The sequence below is a fragment of the Poecilia reticulata genome, chromosome 16, assembly GCF_904066995.2.
Source record: "Poecilia reticulata chromosome 16, P_reticulata-male-v2, whole genome shotgun sequence".
Lineage (NCBI taxonomy): Eukaryota > Metazoa > Chordata > Actinopteri > Cyprinodontiformes > Poeciliidae > Poecilia > Poecilia reticulata.
In genome coordinates, this window is record NC_088845.1 from 9497703 (window position 1) to 9518576 (window position 20874).

At 37.2% G+C, this 20874-nt stretch overlaps 1 protein-coding gene across 1 annotated transcript; it reads right to left on the bottom strand.

Moving 5' to 3' along the window:
* Positions 1 to 2300: 2300 nt before the first annotated feature.
* On the bottom strand, positions 2301 to 20408 carry sh3d21 (SH3 domain containing 21). Its single transcript, XM_008431106.2, has 17 exons — positions 20239 to 20408; positions 19525 to 19691; positions 19373 to 19430; positions 17464 to 17573; positions 16745 to 16835; positions 16607 to 16668; positions 16484 to 16523; positions 15973 to 16067; positions 13735 to 13836; positions 13339 to 13390; positions 6857 to 6907; positions 6656 to 6770; positions 5658 to 5826; positions 4269 to 4343; positions 3286 to 3485; positions 3034 to 3097; positions 2301 to 2889 (listed from the first exon to the last, which is right to left on the bottom strand). Exons 1-17 carry the CDS (start codon positions 20240 to 20242, stop codon positions 2857 to 2859), a joined length of 1488 nt encoding a protein of 495 aa, XP_008429328.1. The 5' UTR covers positions 20243 to 20408; the 3' UTR covers positions 2301 to 2856.
* Positions 20409 to 20874: the final 466 nt, after the last annotated feature.

Below are 20874 nucleotides of genomic sequence, written 5' to 3' on the forward strand. Positions count from 1 at the left end.
GAAGTGGTCTGCATCTGATAAGCTCCAGGTGTTGCCCATATGCGCTTAACTTTAGGCAGAGGGTCGTACTTATTGGAGCACAATCATTTCAACCGTTTGGAGCCAAAACCATATATTTAAAACTTGTGGTGAAGCTGCTTTGGTCCAACTCTGATGTTAGGGAAACATTTTTCCCAATACTGTGATGAGTGAAAAAAAAAAAAAAATCTTAATATTTCTCCTAAAGTTGGAGCCAAAGTTATGACTCACTGATTTATTTTTTCAGTGAGTCATAAATTATCTTTTCTAACTGGTCAAAGTTGCAAACCTCCAAAGATCATTTGCTACAACTTTAGTTTTCAGTCTGTGACAAGATTTAACTCAGCTACACATCCTCTCATGTTACTATGATTTTTTGGAAGCATGGTTACTGCTACAAGATCGTTGCTGTCAATCCGACATGTACTCCGAAGGTCATTCAGTTTATTGGAATAACTGACTTAGACTACCCTCTAGTGGATTTATGCAGCATTGCATAGTTGATATCTGTTATATCACGTAAGAAGTCATTAACTGAAAACACAACACGCGTTTGACAGCAGTCACACATTTTGAAAAGACGAAACGATTACACTAACAGACTAGTTTTTGTTTAATGACTAAATGATCAGGGTTCACACGCACTAAACTGCCCCTGCAGTATGTTTAGACCAACAATTTGAGCCGAATCAAACTCTCGCGAGAAAACGAAAACGTACCAGTATTTATCTTCAGACAAGAACAGGTTATACAAGATAAAATAAAAGAGACGCAATTTTAAAATAATTGCCTTTGACGGACAAGTGAAGGCTTCAATATTTTTTAAGCATTTAATGAAAAATAAATTTGGTTTCTGTCTGAAACAAACAATGTCATGTTTGGTCTGGACTCACAGACATTAAGGATTTATCAAATGATCTATATGGAAATTACCTTTGGCATATGAATTATTTGGTCTATTTTTTACTATGTTTTTTGTCTCAAATATCTGATCTGTTTATAATATCATAGTGCAATTGTAATTAGGTGACTGTTTACTATGTTAACTCTACTGCTGTGTATTTGTGTTGTGGGACTGGCTTTGATGGATATATTTTCAAATTACTTGAATGGGTCAAAAATGTAAACAGGCAAATGTAAATATTAAAATGCAAACATGGACAAAGAAAATTATAAACCACATTGTTTTGGTTTTGTTTTAAATGCTGTATGATGCTCATCTAAGGCCCGTCTTTAGCTACTGTATGTCTGTTGCATTGATCCAACATCTGCCCTGTTAGTGTCGAATGCTAAAAATAAGGATTTCACCCAATTCTCACCTGACTGTCTTACTGAGCATTTGTACACTTAAACAGTGTAGATAATTGTTTTTCTGCTTCAATTAAAGTGCATCATGAAGACAATATGATAAAATTTAGTCTGAGAATATTTTGAAATTCCTCAAAACCTGATGAATCTCCTCTTTTAAAGTGTCATATCTGTAAAATAAAGTACAGCCATGTGAGTTGACTTTTGTTGTCAAGTAGCCCAATAATTTAGCATTTTAGTGTTAGTAACTGTTCGCCCACATTTTCTGAGAAAACAGTAAGCATGCTTGACAAGTTTGAAATTACCCAAGAAAAAAAAAGTCTTGACAGAGCTAAGCACTGAAAGGCACAGAAAAAAAAACTTTAAAAACAAAATAAAACATTATTGAAACATGCCAACAAATACATAACTTCCCTGTCTCTGTAATTCTTTAAAATTTTATCATTTTTAATTTATTTATTTTATGTTGCATGTTATAATTATTACAAAGATGAGTGTGGGATGGTTATGTCACTCTACTAACACGCAGAGTCACTTATTCCGTGGAGAGCTGTAGCTGATGCATTTAAAACTGATTTTGAGATGCTCTCTTGTTTTAGTAGCAGCAAGAGAGAACGCAAAGACAGGAATGATGTGGGGACAGGTTATGGCTTGAAAGCAAAGTTCCCAAGCCAAGATGATCACTTTAAACGCCGGAAGTTTGTAACATTCACAGAGCTAAGACAGTTCAGGCTTAGCAGAGCGGTTGGAATGGATGGAGCATAATCAAACAGAAACATTGACTTTACTTAAAATCTGTTCATCCAGTAGGGCATTGGTTGCTTTTATTTGTGCATTAAAAATATTTTAAAACCCTTAAATATTTCTTTCAGTGAAAGATTCAGAACCCTATTTCTTCTCAGATGGTTATAAGCAAAAGTTATTCAACTGCTAGTTTTAGAACATTTAAAACAAAATGACTGAAAGTGAAGAAATTCAACCAATTCCATTTACTTAACATTCTCCCTTCACAGTGCTCCATCCATGTACCTGGTAAATAGAATAAAGTATGATCTTTTGACAGCAGTATTTGCTTTATTAACATTCACAATATTTCATTTTTATGTACAGCTGCTTATATTACAAATTTCACAGAGGTATTAAAAGTAGCCTACAGTAAAAAAAAAAATTAAAATAGCAGATGCGACAGCCAAAACAGGACATCTAAAAACATTTCTTCCAAGTATAACCCTTAAAGGACCATCAGTTATGATTTACAGCATTCAGATGTGTAAATTATGAGCATGTTGTTTCAACGTCTCTTCGTGAATACTGTCTTTTCGGTCCAGAACAAGTGAGCTTATCCATTAACCCCCCCCCAACAACAGTTTCCAGTCTAGACATCACATGTATATTTTCAGTTTAAATGTGTTCACACAATTTCTTTTACTTGGTCTCAGTAGAAAAAAAACAACAAAAAAAAACAACACTTTGTTGTAGTCCAAAGGAAGTTTCCCAGTGTTTAACAAAGTTCTCAATCAGCATCTGAATTTAATGCTTTGTCTTCAAACTGTTCACTTCCTCCTGTATAAAGAAAGTTAGTGAGTTAGTTAGTTAGTTATTTGGAAAATTACAGTTACGTCGAACCACAACTTCTGTATTTTCTTTTCTTGTGGTAACCAGCGAGAAACAGACGGGAGCAAAATATGCCAACTATGCCTTACTGACCTGCAAAGCCAGTCTCTTATTTCTTTCCTCCTTCAGTTCTTCTTTCACTTCCTGCATGTCTCGTCTTGTTGAAAATGACAGAAACAAAGATTATTGATGTGGAAAGGTCTAGACGGGTTGACTACACAACAGTGACGGATCTCGCTTTGATGAAGATGTTTTGACGTATGAAGAAAGAGCAGATTGTCGATTATCTTTGAACACTTTTCTTTTTAAACAAGATTTAATGTATGGAGCATGAAAACTACTCACTCTTGTCGGGTTTGCAGCAGCTCCAATGCCATCCTCAGCTCTTTGATCTCTACTTGCAGGCTTGCCACGGTTGGTTCTTCGTCTTTATGGTTTGCAGTTTTATTGCCTGCAACCGCTTTTGGAAAAGCTGGTCGAACTGGAAGCGGAATCTTAGCTGTAAACTCAGGCTTCGCAGGAACCACTGGGGGTTGTTCTGATACCTTTAAAGATACAAGGGGATTCTTGTGACAGTGAACTGCACTTTATGTTAGAGAGAGCGTTTAACAGACAGGTTGGGTCTGAGCATTTCAGAATCTGCCAACATGCAAGACCAAGAGAAAACTTACACTGAACATCATTTGAAAACATCTACTATGCTGACAACGATTTCCATCCCTATGTCACCACAGTGTCGACATCTTTCATGATGGCGACAACCAGCGGGATAATGCACCATGTCAAATTTGAAATAGTCTCTGACTAGTTCTCTGTACTCTGTACTCCAAAGTCACCAGATCTCATTACAGTAGCATTTGGTACATGGTGGAAGGAGATATTGCTGTTCAACATTTGCTCAAAACTTACACATAGATTCTGATGCTCTGTTGGTTTGAGAGGTTGCTAAATGTATCACTGACCAAGTAGTAAGTGGAAGACTGATACGGTCAGAACCTGCCCACGGTTCAACTCCCAGGATGCTTGACTATTAGTAAAGCATTTTATTATCTATATACACTATGACTAATACTTGGACAACCTTTGAAACAATAAACTGAAGATAACCACACCTTCCCAAGCAAAACATAGATGTTTTTTTTTTTTAAGTCTAGTGTTAAAATTAAAGTGTGTGCAAACTTTAGTGAGCCTGAGTGTATAAAGACATAGAACATGAAGATGCAAAATGTGCAGATGCTTGAAGAGTGCAGGAAGAAAAGTCTCAAACTGGTTAGATTTAATGTTCAAATATTCAGAATCCACCAGACGCGTCAGTAAATGTTACAAACCTTTGGCGAGACAGGCAGTTTGTCAGCTTGGGGCATTTTTGGTGAAGGTTCTGCATCCGTCTGGTCTGTCGCATTCTGCAAGAGAGAATTAATGCAAAATTCACTCTCATGCTTTGCAATCTTAACGAGGCGTGTCGATTGAGAAACCAGCTTGCAACCCAGATGATACTTTAGTGAACTGCTTTGTTCATTTCCCAGAACCAATTTTCAACCCACAGAGCTCGTGCTTGAACTTGTCGCTCAAAGCTATCAGAATGTTGGCAGCTCATGAGAAGTCGAAGAAAAGACAGCTATTACTTTTCCAATGGGTTAGGGTTGCCTCAATTTTTATTTGATCAATATTAAATATTTATATGAGAATCCAAAAGATAAGCTAGACAATTTTTCCAGTAGAGCAATTTAGAAAACATTTTCTAGGAAAACCGTCTCTAAAAAAAAAAACAAAAAACAAAAAAATCCATGTATAACTACTGACTTTGTATAAAATCATTATGCAGAATGGCTAGTAGTCGTGCACTCTCCAAATCTGATATTTATGAAGGACTGAAAAGAAGAAAACCAGAAGAAATCTCTTTTGCATTTTGCCACCAGCCATGTTGAGGATACTGCAAACATGTGAAAAAAGGTGCTCAGGTCAACTGAGACCTAAATTAAACTAAGTGGTCTATGTGCAAAACCCAATGTGTGGAGAACTAACTCTGCACAGGGGAACCATGGTGGTGGTATTCTATACTGTTGGAGATGCTTTGCCAGCTTAAGGACAGAGAAACTAGTCAATGTTGACGAGTTCAACACATGACCATGTTGAAAGACCAAATGAATGGTTCAGGTCAAAGCATTAATGTACTGGGATATCTGAAAGTGCAGACTTAAAATACATTTAGAATTCACAATATTTATTTTGAACAGATTATGTCCAGTATGACTAAGAAAAGGGGGGAAAAAAAGAATGGAATGGGCATCAATGTCAGTCTCTAGCTGTAATTCCAGTGCAAGGTGTCTCTATGTAGTGCATTCAGTGGAATACCTGTAACTCAAGACTTTTACTTGCAAACTATTAATTTAAATTCCATTTATTCAAATATATTCAAATGGCTTATTGTCCCAATGAATATTCTGATTTGCCAGCAGTTAGCTTCCCATTAGTGCCACAGGATGACATTTAAAAAAAACAACAACAAAAGAACACCCTCATGAATGGTAGCATATTGTTCATCATCACTGATACGTTAAGAAAGGTGATAATATTCATGGAATGTTTTTGCATCTGTACAGACTGCGGTTAACACAACCCATGTGGGACTTTGCGTAAGCCCACATTGCGAAACCTTTACATAACAGCAGGCAAAGGGGCTGTTGACACAAAAATTTGTATAATATGGAACTCACTTGTAAAGTAGCACTCAGGTTTGTTGGTGGCCTCCTTTGTGGAGGCTTGGCTCTATTAGCGGTGGGATGAGTCAGCTTTTCAGTTTGCACATCCAAACCATCAAACTGGTCGACCGCCTCCTCCCCTGGCTGCTTTTGCGTGATGGGAACTGCATCCCCGTTGGTGCTACTGAATATAGCAGATAAAGATTTAAATAGTCAGGTTTTGTTTGCATATTTAAAGGTTTAAATGTAAAGTCTGAAATAATAAAGAGGACAAAAAATGTTCACAACATCATCATGTTTTCAAAGGAAAACCAAGCTAGCTTGAAAGACATTGTTTTTTTCATCTGCAGGTGCAGAGCATGCCAGCTGAGGTTCAAAGTGCAAACTTGCTTATTCTTGCACATCTTGCTCATTCATGCATATGGTTCACTGTGTGCATGTGGTTAAGTCTGCATGCATGAAATAATTGCTACTCAACTTATCTGATCTTTAAGCTTGCAGACTCATCTGATCAGATATTAAAAATTAATTCCTCCAGAATGTACAGACATTAAAAGATAGTCAGAAAATACTACAGGATTCTCAAAGAACTAAAATTATGCATTTTTGTGATGGCTTCCTCATAACGTCTTCAAGGCAGAATTCGTTTTCTTTTGAGTTCAGCGTGTGTGCCTGTTGTTTTGATCAGGAAACAGGAAATGAGCCGTTCTCATCTGTTTAAGTCTGATTTGACTCAGCTGAGTTTCCACTGAGCCACTAAATGGCAAGCATCCTGGCATTCTTCTGTAAGGACTCCACGGCAACTGGTGGTGGCCACCAAAAACCTGCAATGGGATCTAAAAGCAGGGATTCTGGTGCCAGACCAAAGAGCAGAATGGGTTCCTGACATTTCCTAAAACACCAATTGTGCAGCAGGGTGGCTGGAAACATCTCGCAGTTTTTTTCTGCAGAAAGTCTCTAGCAGCTTAGCACAGAAATTAGCAATGGAAGAGAACGACTTCTGTGTGACTTACACTGGTAAAATCTTGTGAGGTTTTTCTTTGATGGGCGGCGGAGAGGGTTTGATTATTGGCAGCTTTATTTTGGTTGGAGGATTGCTTCTCAAGTCTTTCTGCTCTGGTTTATCATCTGTAAAACAAACACATTGTAACTGATCTATCATCAAAAATCATGTGGTCTAATCCTATATTAGCCAAATTTTCAGTCACATATACCTTTTGCATGTGTTTGATCATTTTTATCCATTGCAGTTGCTTCTTTTTTTGCTGGAAGAATGAAAAACAAAACAAACATTAATTTACCTGGAAGGACTCAAATATCAACACTGCAGATCTGAGCTGAGATTCAACATTGGGCAGAATTGAATTTTGATTTTCCTGCAATACACTTTCTTTGAAAACGATTCCCTAATTAAAATCATTTTGTTGCTAAGTTATTTCAACAGTGTTTCTCTGCCAGCAGCCAACTTCCCAGGTGTGTTTCTGCTGTGCATGCACAAGCAGATCTGGAGGATGGCATTGCCACGGAGCTAACATTTTCAGCAAAGAGGTCACAGAATGCTGCATGGTGTTTCCCCATTCTTCCTGTGTGTTAACTGCTTTAATACTGTGAATGTTTGAGCTGCTAAAAGGCAGCATGAGAGATGTCACTTCTGTAGCACAGGGAACACAGGGCAAGTACCTTGCAATCCAGGCTTAAACCCTCCTTCATACACATACACTCACCATGGAAGCTATGCACTCTTAACCTTGAAATAACTACATTGATGGTATCTGAAAATTTTCTGAAAATGTATCATTGATACCCAGATTTTTACCCTTTGGTGAATAAGATGATCAAACAAGACACACCGTGTCACATCAGTATGTCTTCACACACTGCAAGCTTAACTGAGCGAAAACAACCTCGATGGTAAGATTATCAGGTTGTGCACTGCCCGCCTCTTGAAGAGTCTCTACTTTTCTGGTTTTCTTTTGTTTTGGTAACTACTTTTGTAGAGCACTCAGGTGTTATAATATAGGGAAGACTTATTTTCACGAGCACAACCAATATACCATAACTGACAAGATTTGACTCCTTTTATTTATTTATTTTTTAACATGCTAAACAGTTAGAAGAAAGTCCCTATCGATACCCCAAGAAAGATCTATGCCACTCACAAGAATGACAAAATGGATTTAATTTTTTTTGTAAATAAAAGTTTGTATTTAGTGTTAAAATAATTTGGCGCATAGTGTGGTTTTTAAGCTCGTCTCAATTTCAGTTCTGTGGCTGGACATGAAAATTGTTGTTCATCGACTCGCTGCCGAATTTGACAGAGCTCGAGTTATTTTGTAAGAAAGGTAAAGACATAAGATATGTATCACTGGTAGATATTTAATATGCAAAAAGACTTGCAGCACGCTTTTCAAAAGAAAAAATTGCTAAATAAAAAAGCGCCACTATGCATCCTCTGTTTTACACTTCATAGTTATGCACTCACTATTTTATTTCAAATACTCAACTGCACCCCTTACTAGAACTGCCCTCTGGGTAGAGAGCCACATTACCCGCCACTTCTACAAAGTAACGGAAATTATCAGTCTAAAAGAGAAGAATAAGTTTCAAGAGAAAATATGTCACAACTATTGTAATAATGGAACTATCAAATTGCTAAGTGTGCAAGAACTGGAGGTGATGTGAGAGAACCTAATCACAGGCCTGGATCTGTGATGTTAACCTCAAAAGCACAAAAACTGCTGAGCATGACCAAATTAAGCGGACGACTGCACAGTTTTAAAACAAAAGCCCTACCTTGGCTGCTCAGAGCATTGTGCCACATTTCCCTCTCAAGCAAGTCATCCACAGAGCAGTAGTGGCTCAAACGCTGGTTCTAGCTGGCTGTAAAAATCTCTGTGACAGAGCTCTCGTCTCCCCCTCCACCCCCTTGTTTCCTCCAAGACTCCTGAACTGTGTCACGTGATCAGTTTAACCATCCCCCAGTCTTACTACGGTCTGAGACATCCTGTGAAATTGTGATACCGCCTTGCATGATATGAAATTATGATGACGTATTAAGAGGTTAGTTGGTAAAACTTGTGTAAAAACTCAGTTACGTGACTCCCAGCAAATGTTTTAAAGAAGATCTCTCCTTTGAATGTGCTACAATAGGAAAAAGTTTTGTAAATGTATCATTTTTGATAATGTGCCACGTGTGCTTCAGACCACAGTCTTAAATTATATCACATCCTGCTTTGAGGTACCTTGCGATCCAGTCTGTAGATGAGCCTATCTAAATGTGTTTAACTGTGCTCTCATTACTTTGTTGAACTCGCTAAACAATAAAATAATACCCGCATAACCTGTTTAAATAAATCAAGTTTGAAAAATGTTATATTTTTTCCACCACGGACTATAATACATTTAATTTGAACTTTGTAAGCTAGACAATTATGTTGTTTATATTTGTGAATTGGAAAAAAAATGCAAGTTTTTCAAAAATCTGAGTGTGGTTTGCATACATATTGTTATCAAGTCTATGAACAACAAAGTTTTGCTGCAGTTTCATTGCCAAGTCTTTTTGGGTACTTCTCTTCAAACTTTGCACATCAAGAGGCAGATTTTTTTTCTCTCATTCATGTTTGCAGAGTAGTTCTAGTTTAGTGAGATTGAATTGAGAACATCTGTGAGCAAAATATCCCAACTATTTCCACATGATCATTTAGATTTAGGATTCTGATGAGACCATTTGAACACCTATGATTTGATCCAAACCATGTTACTGTAGCTTTGGCTATATATTCAACAACCCTGGTTGTTGTTCTGCTGGAAGGTGAACACCAGCCTTATGTCTTCTGAAGTCATAGTTTAGTATGAGGGGCCGTTTAGGACAAAATCTATGTTTTGTCTCTCACACACTACAAGAAACTCACGCACACTCAAAAAAACATCACGCACACTCCAAAAAAACATCACGCACACTCAAAAAAACATCACGCACACTCTAAAAAACATCACGCACACTCAAAAAAACATCACGCACACTCAAAAAATACTCAAATTGCGTATACATACTACTAAAATGTCTCACGCACACACATTTTATCTTTCTTGCACACATACACTGTACTAACAACTCGCACACGCACACAAATGCTATCTTTCTCGCTCACATACACACTACTAACATGTCGCACACACACACAAAAGCTATATTTCTCGCTCACATACACACTACTAACATGTCGCACACACACACAAAAGCTATATTTCTCGCTCACACACACAAATGCTATCTTTCTCGCACACATACACGGTACTAACTCGCACACACACACAAACGCTCTTTCTCGCACACATACACAAACGCTTTCTTTCTCGCACACATACACGGTACTGACTCGCACACACACACAAATGCTATCTTTCTCGCACACATACACGGTACTAACTCGCACACACACACAAACGCTATATTTCTCGCACACATACATGGTACTAAATCGCACACACACACAAACGCTTTCTTTCTCGCACACATACACGGTACTAACTCGCACACACACACAAACGCTATATTTCTCGCACACATACATGGTACTAACTCGCACACACACACAAACGCTTTCTTTCTCGCACACATACACGGTACTAACTCGCACACACACACAAACGCTATATTTCTCGCACACATACATGGTACTAACTCGCACACACACACAAACGCTTTCTTTCTCGCACACATACACGGTACTGACTCGCACACACACACAAACGCTATCTTTCTCGCACACATACACTAGTAACTTGCACACGCACACAAATGCTATCTTTCTCGCACACGTACATAAATGCTACCTTTCTCGCACACATACACTGTACTAACAACTCGCACACAAATGTTTCTCTCACATACACGAGACTAAAGTTGCGCGCACACACTCACACACACTCGTTTTATGTATGTGTGAGAGCGAGACTCTTTTTTTGAATGTGAGAGCGAGACTCGTTTTTTTGAATGTGAGAGCGAGACTATTTTTTTGAACGTGTGAGAACGAGACTCGTTTTTTGAATGTGAGAGCGAGACTCTTTTTGAATGTGTGAGAATTGTCACGGAAGAGGCGGGGCATAATTTTTTGATCAACTGCGCATGCGTTGATCCTAAACTATAAGCTTCGATTGTTGACTCACTGTATGTTCTATTACTTAGTAAATATGTGCTTTTAAATATATATATAACTTAAAACCTTCTTGAAGAAAGAGTCTGCTATACCGAACATGGCTAACTCTAGTTCAAAACGAGGCGGTATCGGACCGCAATGAAGTTAGTTTCAAGTTGGATATTCGATATTCGAGCTCCGGGGAGTAGGGGCGTTTAGCACAAGGTTGATCCGATTTATGAACGCTAATGTCGGCCGGGGGTTCTCCACAACTCCCAGCCGCAGCGCACTAAGGTTTACTCTTTCTTCTTCGGCACTAGTTGGCGCCGGTTAATAATTCCTGTAATGCTGGCACCCAGTGGACAGATTGTACTACAGCAATTTTGCTATTTCTAATCAATCAATCAGATTTATTTATTTCTATAGTACATTTAAGTTACAAGAAAGTTTAAAGTTCTATATATATTTAAAAGCACAAATATACTAAGTAATAGAACATACAGTGAGTCAACAATCGAAGCTTATAGTTTAGGATCAACGCATGCGCAGTTGATCAAACAATTATGCTCCACCTCTTCCGTGACAATTCTCACACATTCAAAAAAAGAGTCTCGCTCTCACATTCAAAACACGAGTCTCGCTCTCACACATTCAAAAAACGAGTCTCGCTCTCACACATACATAAAACGAGTGTGTGTGCGCGCAACTTTAGTCTTGTGTATATGAGAGAAACATTTGTGTGCGAGTTGTTAGTACAGTGTATGTGTGCGAGAAAGATAGCGTTTGTGTGCGTGTGCGAGAAAGATAGCGTTTGTGTGTGTGTGCGACTTAGTACCGTGTATGTGTGCGAGAAAGAAAGCGTTTGTGTGTGTGTGCGAGTCAGTACCGTGTATGTGTGCGAGAAAGATAGCATTTGTGTGTGTGTGCGAGTTACTACCATATATGTGTGCGAGAAAGAAAGCGTTTGTGTGTGTGTGCGAGTTACTACCATACATGTGTGCGAGAAAGATAGCGTTTGTGTGTGTGCGCGACATGTTAGTAGTGTGTATGTGTGCGAGAAAGATAGCTTTTGTGTGTGTGTGCGACATGTTAGTAGTGTGTATGTGAGCGAGAAAGATAAAATGTGTGTGCGTGAGACATTTTAGTAGTATGTATACGCAATTTGAGTATTTTTTGGAGTGTGCGTGATGTTTTTTTGGAGTGTGCGTGATGTTTTTTAGAGTGTGCGTGATGTTTTTTTGAGTGTGCGTGATGTTTTTTTGAGTGTGCGTGATGTTTTTTTTGAGTGTGCGTGAGTTTCTTGTAGTGTGTGAGACACAAAACATAGATTTTGTCCTAAACGGCCCCTCATAGTTTAGTTCATCTTCCCATCAACACTGAGTAACTTACAATGTTCCTGCAGAAGAAAGTCATCCCCACACTGCGATCCTTATAAGATCATGTTTCTTCATGGGGATGGTATGTTAACGTTTTTCCTCCATCTGTAGCATTTTGCATGTAGGTCTGAAAGTTATTTTGCCGTCATCTGATCTGGGTATGCTATTCCACATGTGGCCTCCCTACGTGGATTATGGTAAATTGGAACTGGAACCTCTTCCAACAATAACTTTCTTTTTGTACATTTTCCACAAACGTAAGATAAGTGGTGCACATGTCTAATATCTCTGCAGCTCCTCCAAAGTTTTTCTCTTTTTTGTGACTGGTTCTCTGATTAATGCCTACCTAACTCAACCCATCTGTCTAGACAGAAAACCACGGATTGGCAGGTCTGTAGTTGAGCTATGAACTGATACACTTTAGTCCAACTATTGATGGATTAAACTGAGTTGAACAGTGTATTCCTCAGTTATTATGATGCTTTTCCTTCTCTTACAAAACTGAGTCCATCATAAAACAGCTGTATAAATATGAGATTAAATTGCATACAGTTTGACTCCTACATACTTCTGAAGTTCTTTTTGCTTGACCTCATTTAGGGGCATGTAAAGGCTGAATGAATACATGATATATAAACATTTCTTGTGTCATTTTCCTCCAGCTTCATGTGCTCTTTTGTGTTGATTATCAGATAAATTAAAATAAAATAAAATGCATAGAGGTTTTTGTTTGAAATTCTAGAAAGCATTCTTAGAAAGGTCATGAATACTTATTCAAAAAATAAAATGGTGTTTTTGATACCCGATGAATTGATTGTTGGAAGAAAAGTTTATAGATTATTCCAAACAGGAAAGATCCAGATCAGCACAGAGAACAACGTCTTACAACTTGCACCACTACGTCTCATCTGCACATTTACAAAACATCATCTCCTAGGAGAATAAAGGAATGCAATAACTACTTTAGTCAGGACTTGTTCTACAGTCCTGACAAACTGTGGCTCTTGCTTCCAAGTTTAACATCTGCTCAGAAAGCAGTTCAACCAGGTCCAAAAGAATAAGCCCACAGTCAGACCCAAATATTCAGAAATATTAACACCAACTCTCCAAAAAATTGTCGAACCTCATCTGCTGTTATGCAGCTGGGATCCATCAGAACAGAAAACATTGCTGTTCTCTTACCTGGGAGTTTTATAGTGTTTCCCCGAACAGGTGGTTGGTTTGTGATTCCAGACTAGAAGAGAAGAAACAGAAACTTAAAACGGGTTTAGTTCTGCGTCTTTTAGTTCATTAGAAGCAGCTGCACAGTTTTTCCGCAGTGGGAAATTTCCAATGAGTAAGTTTAAAGACGAGCTTGAGTCATCATGGGCTGCAGACCTCCTAAAGCGACACTATGAATGAAAATAAAGGGATTATGCACCAATTCCAAACAAAAAAACGTATTACTATTAAACATGTCCATGATTTCATGCTGATACAACAGGATGTTTTAACCCTTCTGGCTAGACGATGTGGAAAAAAAAATAAAAAAATCCACACCAGCTGTGATCTGTTTGCTGTGGTTGTGTGTTCACTCACTTGCAGAATGTCTTTTGGTGGTAAAATCATGACAAAGTTGTCAGGAAAGAAGCCGTGGCGGCCGTTCAGCTCCCCCTCCCACCAGCCATCATCTTCCGTTTCCTTTAGAACAAGATTAAAGCGACACATTAGAGCCGCAGTGTCCTTTGGGAGGTTAAATCGCTCAACACAAGAGTCTCAAAAGGTCAAACAAAATACAAGTTCCTTATTATTTTATGAGACAGGGGAAAAAATCTACTTTGCTAACTGCTTTATGTCAAAAAGTGTGTTCTGACAAATCAGTTCCAGTAGTCTATATACAGGCCCTGTTTTTTTTTTGTTTGTTTTTTTAAACAACATTACATACTATAACATTTCTTGGTATTTAAGATGTCAAATTGGCTCTTGCTCTGGCTGACTCAAGTGAGTTTCCTGAACTAAATTAAAGTTGCTCTGCACCATTACCCATTTGGAAACAACAGTGAAACTTTAGGACTGCACTATAATTTCACTGTGGCCAAAAACTACGATAAGCTCCTTATTAAGTCCAGGAAATTAAAGTGTTCATTTTCGTAAATCAATTACATAGATTTCAATGCGTTAAACATTTTAATATACTTTTATGGAATGTTTTAGTTTAATTTGTTTGGGGGTTTTTTTGCATACAAAGGTCCCAGGCTGAAATCTGTTGATTGTGTTTCAAAGATGCCTTTAAATCTGATGCCCAAGCTACATCCATAAACAATGACCATGAACAACAAAGCTGCCTTTCTTGGCACACTGGGGATTCATTTTTGCTTCAAAAAAAAAAAGATAAAACACTGGAAAAAACTATTGTTGTGTGCAAGTTGTGCAAAAAGGTATTAGTGTATCACAGAATATATTCAAGCCTAAAATACTATCTCAATGCTGGACATGTTGCAGCAAGCAGTGCTGACGTCAGTATCCACAATAATTTCTAAATAAGTATTTTTTCAGAGAAGTTGCATAAAAAAAAAATAAATAAATCAGACTCCTAAAACACTCGAAAGCTTAAATGATATAATAGTACTTTTCACTAATCTGGTGCATAAATAGCCTAAATAACATATTAAAAATAAATATCTGCTTTTGAGCTCAGATGGTAATTTATTCCAAAATTTAGCAGTAATAAGGGGTTTGAATTGCTTATTTGGTTTTTGATTAAGTACTATTAAATAAAGACCTATTAGCTCGATAAAATGTTTTAATCAAGTCCCACCGCTACATCTTATTGATGAGATTTTAAATAACAGCACTGTCTCCTCTTCTCTCAATGATTTCACATTATACTCTGGCAAACATAGACAAGTACCACCAATATAAGACAAGCCCCACAAATGTGGGCAAACACTTTTTTCTGTTTAGGAAATAACATTTCTTGTTGCTTCCCATCATTAGACCCACGTCATAGACGGATGACCACTAAACAGTGGAGTGAACAATCTTTGAGAGTCTTATGTGTTTTGTCACCGTGGAAATGCTGAATAGTTTGAGAGAGAAACAGAAAATTGAAAAAAAAAAAAAGTATCTGGAAGTATCTTATGTCTTCCACATAAAGACGACATTCATGGAACAAATCTGTAATAAAAGAAAAAGAAAAAAACACTTCCCAACATGTGTACGCTTTTCCATATTTGGTCACATAGCAACAACAAACATAAATATATTTTCCTCTATTTTATGTGAAGGAAAATACCCTTCTATAAAGTGTGTGTGCATGTGTACTTATTAAATAATTTATTACAAAGAATTATATTGAAACCTATGAAGTCTTGTTTATTTTGTCTTAATCTCATCACAACTTCAGTCTGCTATGTCTTTTTATATATATATAAAGGTTCCTGTAAATTTTTGTTAAATTTTTGATAAATTGCCAAAAATGTTACTACTTAGTACTTCAGTTATGAAAAGTTACAACCTAAAATGATTTCAGTAAGTAAAAAAAGTCTAAGCAGTTTTTTTTAATTCATTACAATATTAAACTTGGTTTTTTGTTTTCTCTTATTTGATCTCTGTATGAATACTGTTTTTGTCTCATCACAAGCTTGTCCCCCCGCCTGGGTGTGAAGATGCCATTTTTATTTCCTTGAGAGAGAGAAAACTGGTTTTTCCTGCCCAACATGACAAGTGATGATAAACACAGCAGCTACCACAAAGAGAAACGACATTACAAGGAAGGGAGGACTGCAGGTACACCGTGTGAGACATTCTGCTAGGAAAAGGGCACAACGCTCAAACCTTGTTCAGAATAGCTACAACGTCCCCCTTCTTCAGTTCCAACTCATCTGCTGCTGTGGCCTTATAGTCAAACATAACCTGGCAATACTCCACACCTTGGAGAGAAACACGAGAGATAACATGATCACAAATCTAGGAAGCTGAGAATTATTTGAATCATGTGACAGGAAATGAAGGTTTCAACATTGATGACTGATTCCATCCGCTCCCGGAATCACGACAATTACAGCTCAGACAGTAAATGTTGGTGACTAACTGCAAATAAAGGTCACAAACCTTCAACCTCTCTGATATTTCACTGTTGTCTATAAAAGTATCAATTCTGTCAAATCAAGGCATGACTCCACCTAGATCACACGAGTGAAGTCATTGTCAAAGTTTGTGTCTGACTAAAAATAACCTGTTGAGCTGCTTTCAACTGGTGTTTAAAATAGAAAGTGTGCTAGCCGTGCTTATGGACAAACAAAAGCCTTCAGGCAGCTGGGAAGATTTAAGGAGGGTAGGAACTCACGGTTCTTTGCCTTGTTTCTCACACTGGCTCGTTGGGATATCTTTATAGGAAAAGAAGGAATATAATAATTAACAGAATGACAGTTCATAAAAGCTTGAGTGATCTTATTTGTGGTAGACATACCTCTTTGTTAAACACAGCCGCTGACAGTTTAGGCCTGGCCTTGGCCTCGTTTTGCTTTGCGTCTGTTGGAAAAATATCGAAATTAGATGTGGAGTGTACGTTAAAAGGAAAAGCATAGTAAATTGTTCGCCTACCAACCTTTGGGGGAAACAAAAATTTCTTTGACAAAATTTGATGGAAATGCTCCCAATTTGCCATTTTTCAGGCCCATCCACCATCCATCTTCAATCTGTCATTTAAAAAGAGGAAGAAAGGGAACAGGTAAATGTTTTCATTAATCTTACGTGCCCACATTGACGATAAATATCTTGTGTGCATTCCAGAGATTAAAATCTGTCCAAGCAGGTTTGCCTGATGATTCCCAGAATTGACATGTACAGATTAAGTTTGTAAATGTAAGAAAAAAAATGTTTTTGACTTAAGAATACAGAGTATTAACTTTTAAAGTTGTTACAATACAAATACATAATTTCCTATGCTATAATCAGTATAGAGTTACAAATAAATTGAATAGACATACATTAATCTATTTTAATACACTGAGTCTATCACTTTTCAATCTTAATTATTGTCACTTTATTGTTAAAGGATTTATTTATTTACATGCAGCACTTTTGGACTTCCATAGAAAAAATTGCCTTCTGAATACCAGTGACATTTGACACACTATGTAAAGGTTTCATTTGTATGAAATGCTTAGGATTTTGCTTTAGGAACTCACTTGACGATTGTTCTTTTTCTGGGCAGCTAAACAGTAATTAAAAGTTTAGGGCAATGTTTTTTCCACTTAAAAATATCTTTAGGCTGGGCTTTCAGCCTAAATGCATCATGACAGTAGAAATAAAACATCAGTATACCTCTCTGACGATCTCAAAGGTTTCACCGACTGCCAGCTCCAACTCGTCTTCATTTTGGGGAGTGTATGCAAAGGCGACCTCGCATTTTCTGGTCTGAACCACTTTCTTTGCTGAAAAAGATAAGATAAATAAACAAGAAGCCATATCAGTAATCACAGATTAATTTAAAAAAACAATCCTTCAAAGTTGTTGCTTGTTTTCATCTTCCCCAACCTTCTCTATACAGTATACTACAATTGGCCTTTGTGTGAGCGGATGTGGCTGCATATATTTACAGATGGCTTACTGTCCTCTCGGTGTGACTCTCTTCACCGCAGCGACCACAGTGTTTAGCACGTCTTTTTTTAGATTACAAAAGACAAAACTAAACAACTTCACTGCTTTTTCTTCTTGGTTTATTTTAAGTTGACTGGTGTACAAACTTAGAAAACTGGCATTTTTTGGGAAATCAATAAAATCGTTCAAAACTGTCCGAAAGGGAGAATGTGGATGCTAAGCTAGGTTTTGTCAAATTATCACTAATGTTTCCATTAGCTGTCACAGAGGGCTTGTAGTAAATCTTTGTTTTAGTTGATTTTAGTATTTAAAACAATCTGAAAATCTTCATATAAGTGAAATACAAGCTGTACTAGTTAATATCAAATATCTACACTGGATTGTCGAGTTTGTAGTTCCTTCTGCTGAACCTCTGTGTCACCATTAGTGTCTGAAGTGGTAGGGTTTGTCTGCCTGGTCAGCTAATTGTCAGCAGGCTACTCCTAGGTAGTTTCCAAACAAAGAAATTTGTAACAGCACAGGAATGCTCCGTCCTCAATGCCTTTGCATTTGACTGACTAGTCTCAGTAAACTAGGTGGATAAATACAGTCAGAAGACTTAACTACTGATCAGTTTGATTAAACCCACTGGGTGGTAATTCAGAAAACAAAAACTAGGTCACCTGGAGCTCTGCTATTAACTTCAATCAAGAGTACAAAATAACTTCACTCGATTGATTCACTATTAAGTCAAAATTGAAAGCAGAACATTTTGTTTTGGCAAAACAAAATGTTTGCCCAAACAGATATGCCCAAACACAGATATTGGGCATATCTGTGTTTTTTAGTGCAATATCTTTCATTTTGTTTGTAACTCAATGTTAGTTAATGGATCAAAAGGTAAAAATAAAAAAAATAAAAAAAATAAAAAAGCAAAATATAAAACTTAAAGTCAAAAAAGCCATACATGCTTTCAGAACCACAAAAAACAAACAAAAAAAAAATCAATACTTAATTTGAAAAAAATTGGACTGAGATACAGATATATATTTCTTGTTGTGGGGCAAACAGATCAGAGGGGAAACTTTGATTTTGGTTTGACTCTTTTTAAAAAATTTTAAAACAATGAAGCCATAAGTAAACAACAAATGGAGCTTTTTTTTATATGCAAATGCCCTCTGTGCTTCACCCTGGACATCGTTATTAATTTATAAGTAAAATATTCTTGAGATGGGTCTCATAACGCTACTGACAAAAAGCAGGATTTTAAAAATTGCTCCTTGTCAAAAAAAAAAAACATTTAGATGTTTTTTGTTTTTTTTATGTTCTATATACTTTATATTTGTCCTGTCACGTAGACATTTATGGGACAATGCTTCTTCTGTGTACAGAATAAATACACAACTATTGTGGTATTGTACACTTAATTAGGTGATTATAATCAATATAAATGTGAGACAGTGCTGGCGTGTCTCATATTGATAATTTCAAATGTTAAAAGACAGACATACCAATTTTAATTTACTACTCATCTGTTTTTGACCACAGCAAATATATGCAGACATATCAATTTAAAGGGAAAATCGATTAACTATTTTCTATTTTTCTACTTTTTAAGTGTTTGCAAGAAAAGTAGAACATTTTAATTTTATACGTTTTCTGATGCTTCGTGGTTCCCTCATGTTGTCTCCCATCAAATAGACAGGAATATCCTGCATTAGAAAAGACAAAAGTGAAATATTTAGTGCATGTGCAGTTAAAAACACATGCACTCGCAAAATGACACTTCCCAGTGACTCAACATACTTTGGCAAAGGTTGCTGGGAAAATGCCTCTCTTCCCCCTCAGCTCTCCTTGGAGCCATCCGTCTTCGTTGGCCTTGGTGACGTTTGTGACCACTTCGCCCATCTTCACCGTTAGCTCGTCACTCATGGTGGCCTCAAAGTCGACCAGCACCAGCACCTCTGTGGAGACTTCACAAATGGGGCAGAAAATTAGAGGCGTCTCACAATGGCTGGGTCCTCACAACTGATGCGTCCTGACACTTCAATATCTAGACAAACCTCTTTAAGCACTCGAGGTTACACAGGAGTCAGTGTGGAGTAGCTGACAGAATTTGTAGGTTTTTAGTTTTTACTTGCAAAACTCACTTTTAATGTTAGTATTTTCCAGCAGCATTAACAAAACTTTATGGCAAATGACACATTTAAATACTAAACCATACTAGTGAGAATGATCTTTGGAATGAAATGGCAAAAGCAAACAAGTATATTGAGGCAATGTAATGCGGTGTAGTGACATTTACCTACAGTTTAAAGACTTTAGTTTCACTAGCAAGTCAAATTAAAGTACTTATCTTACATGAGCAATATTTCTCAAAGGCACAAAGCAACTTCATTCTTTCATTCCTCAACTGTTGTCCTCCATGCTTAAGGTTCAACCCATCCCCCAGGAAAAACTATCCACAAACTATTAAAAAAATATGAAATACCAATCGGCATAATGGCAAAGCTGACTCACCCATGTTGTCTTTTTGTCGTTCTCCCTGGGACTGAACTGTATAAATCCTTTACAAAGAAGCAAAACAGCAGCTAAGCAAAAGCAGAACCGAAAGGTTGTGGTTCTGGTGTCTGAGATAAATGGAACTCAAGGCCCTTCTTCCGCGTTGTCAAACATTAACATTGAGCAACTTATCCTGAGGCCAGTCATGACAAGTCAGCAGCAAGGAGTAGGACGGATTTCACATGGGGCTGTACTGGAGGAGAAAAAGTAAGACAAACAGGTACAACGGGTTTACAGTAAAAAAGAAAAACCAGAAGTCATATGGGCTCCATTCAATGCATAACAATAACTTGCCTAGGGCATCTAAAATTTTAAGGCCATAGAAATTAGAATAGGTTCTTGTATTTTACTCAACTTCCATATAAAATTAAATGAATTCAGGTGGAACAGTATGGTGCTGAATCAACACTACAACGCATGAGATGACATAAGAGACTTTTTCGAAGTATGTTTTATTTTTCTTATAAATCCTCATCAATCTCAATTAGCAGATTTGGAGACTTGCACTTCCTTCTTTGATTGTCTGAAGACAAAGCTTAGATTATCTAGTTTGAAAAAAATCTACTTCAAACATAAGGCGACTGTAGTTGAGAA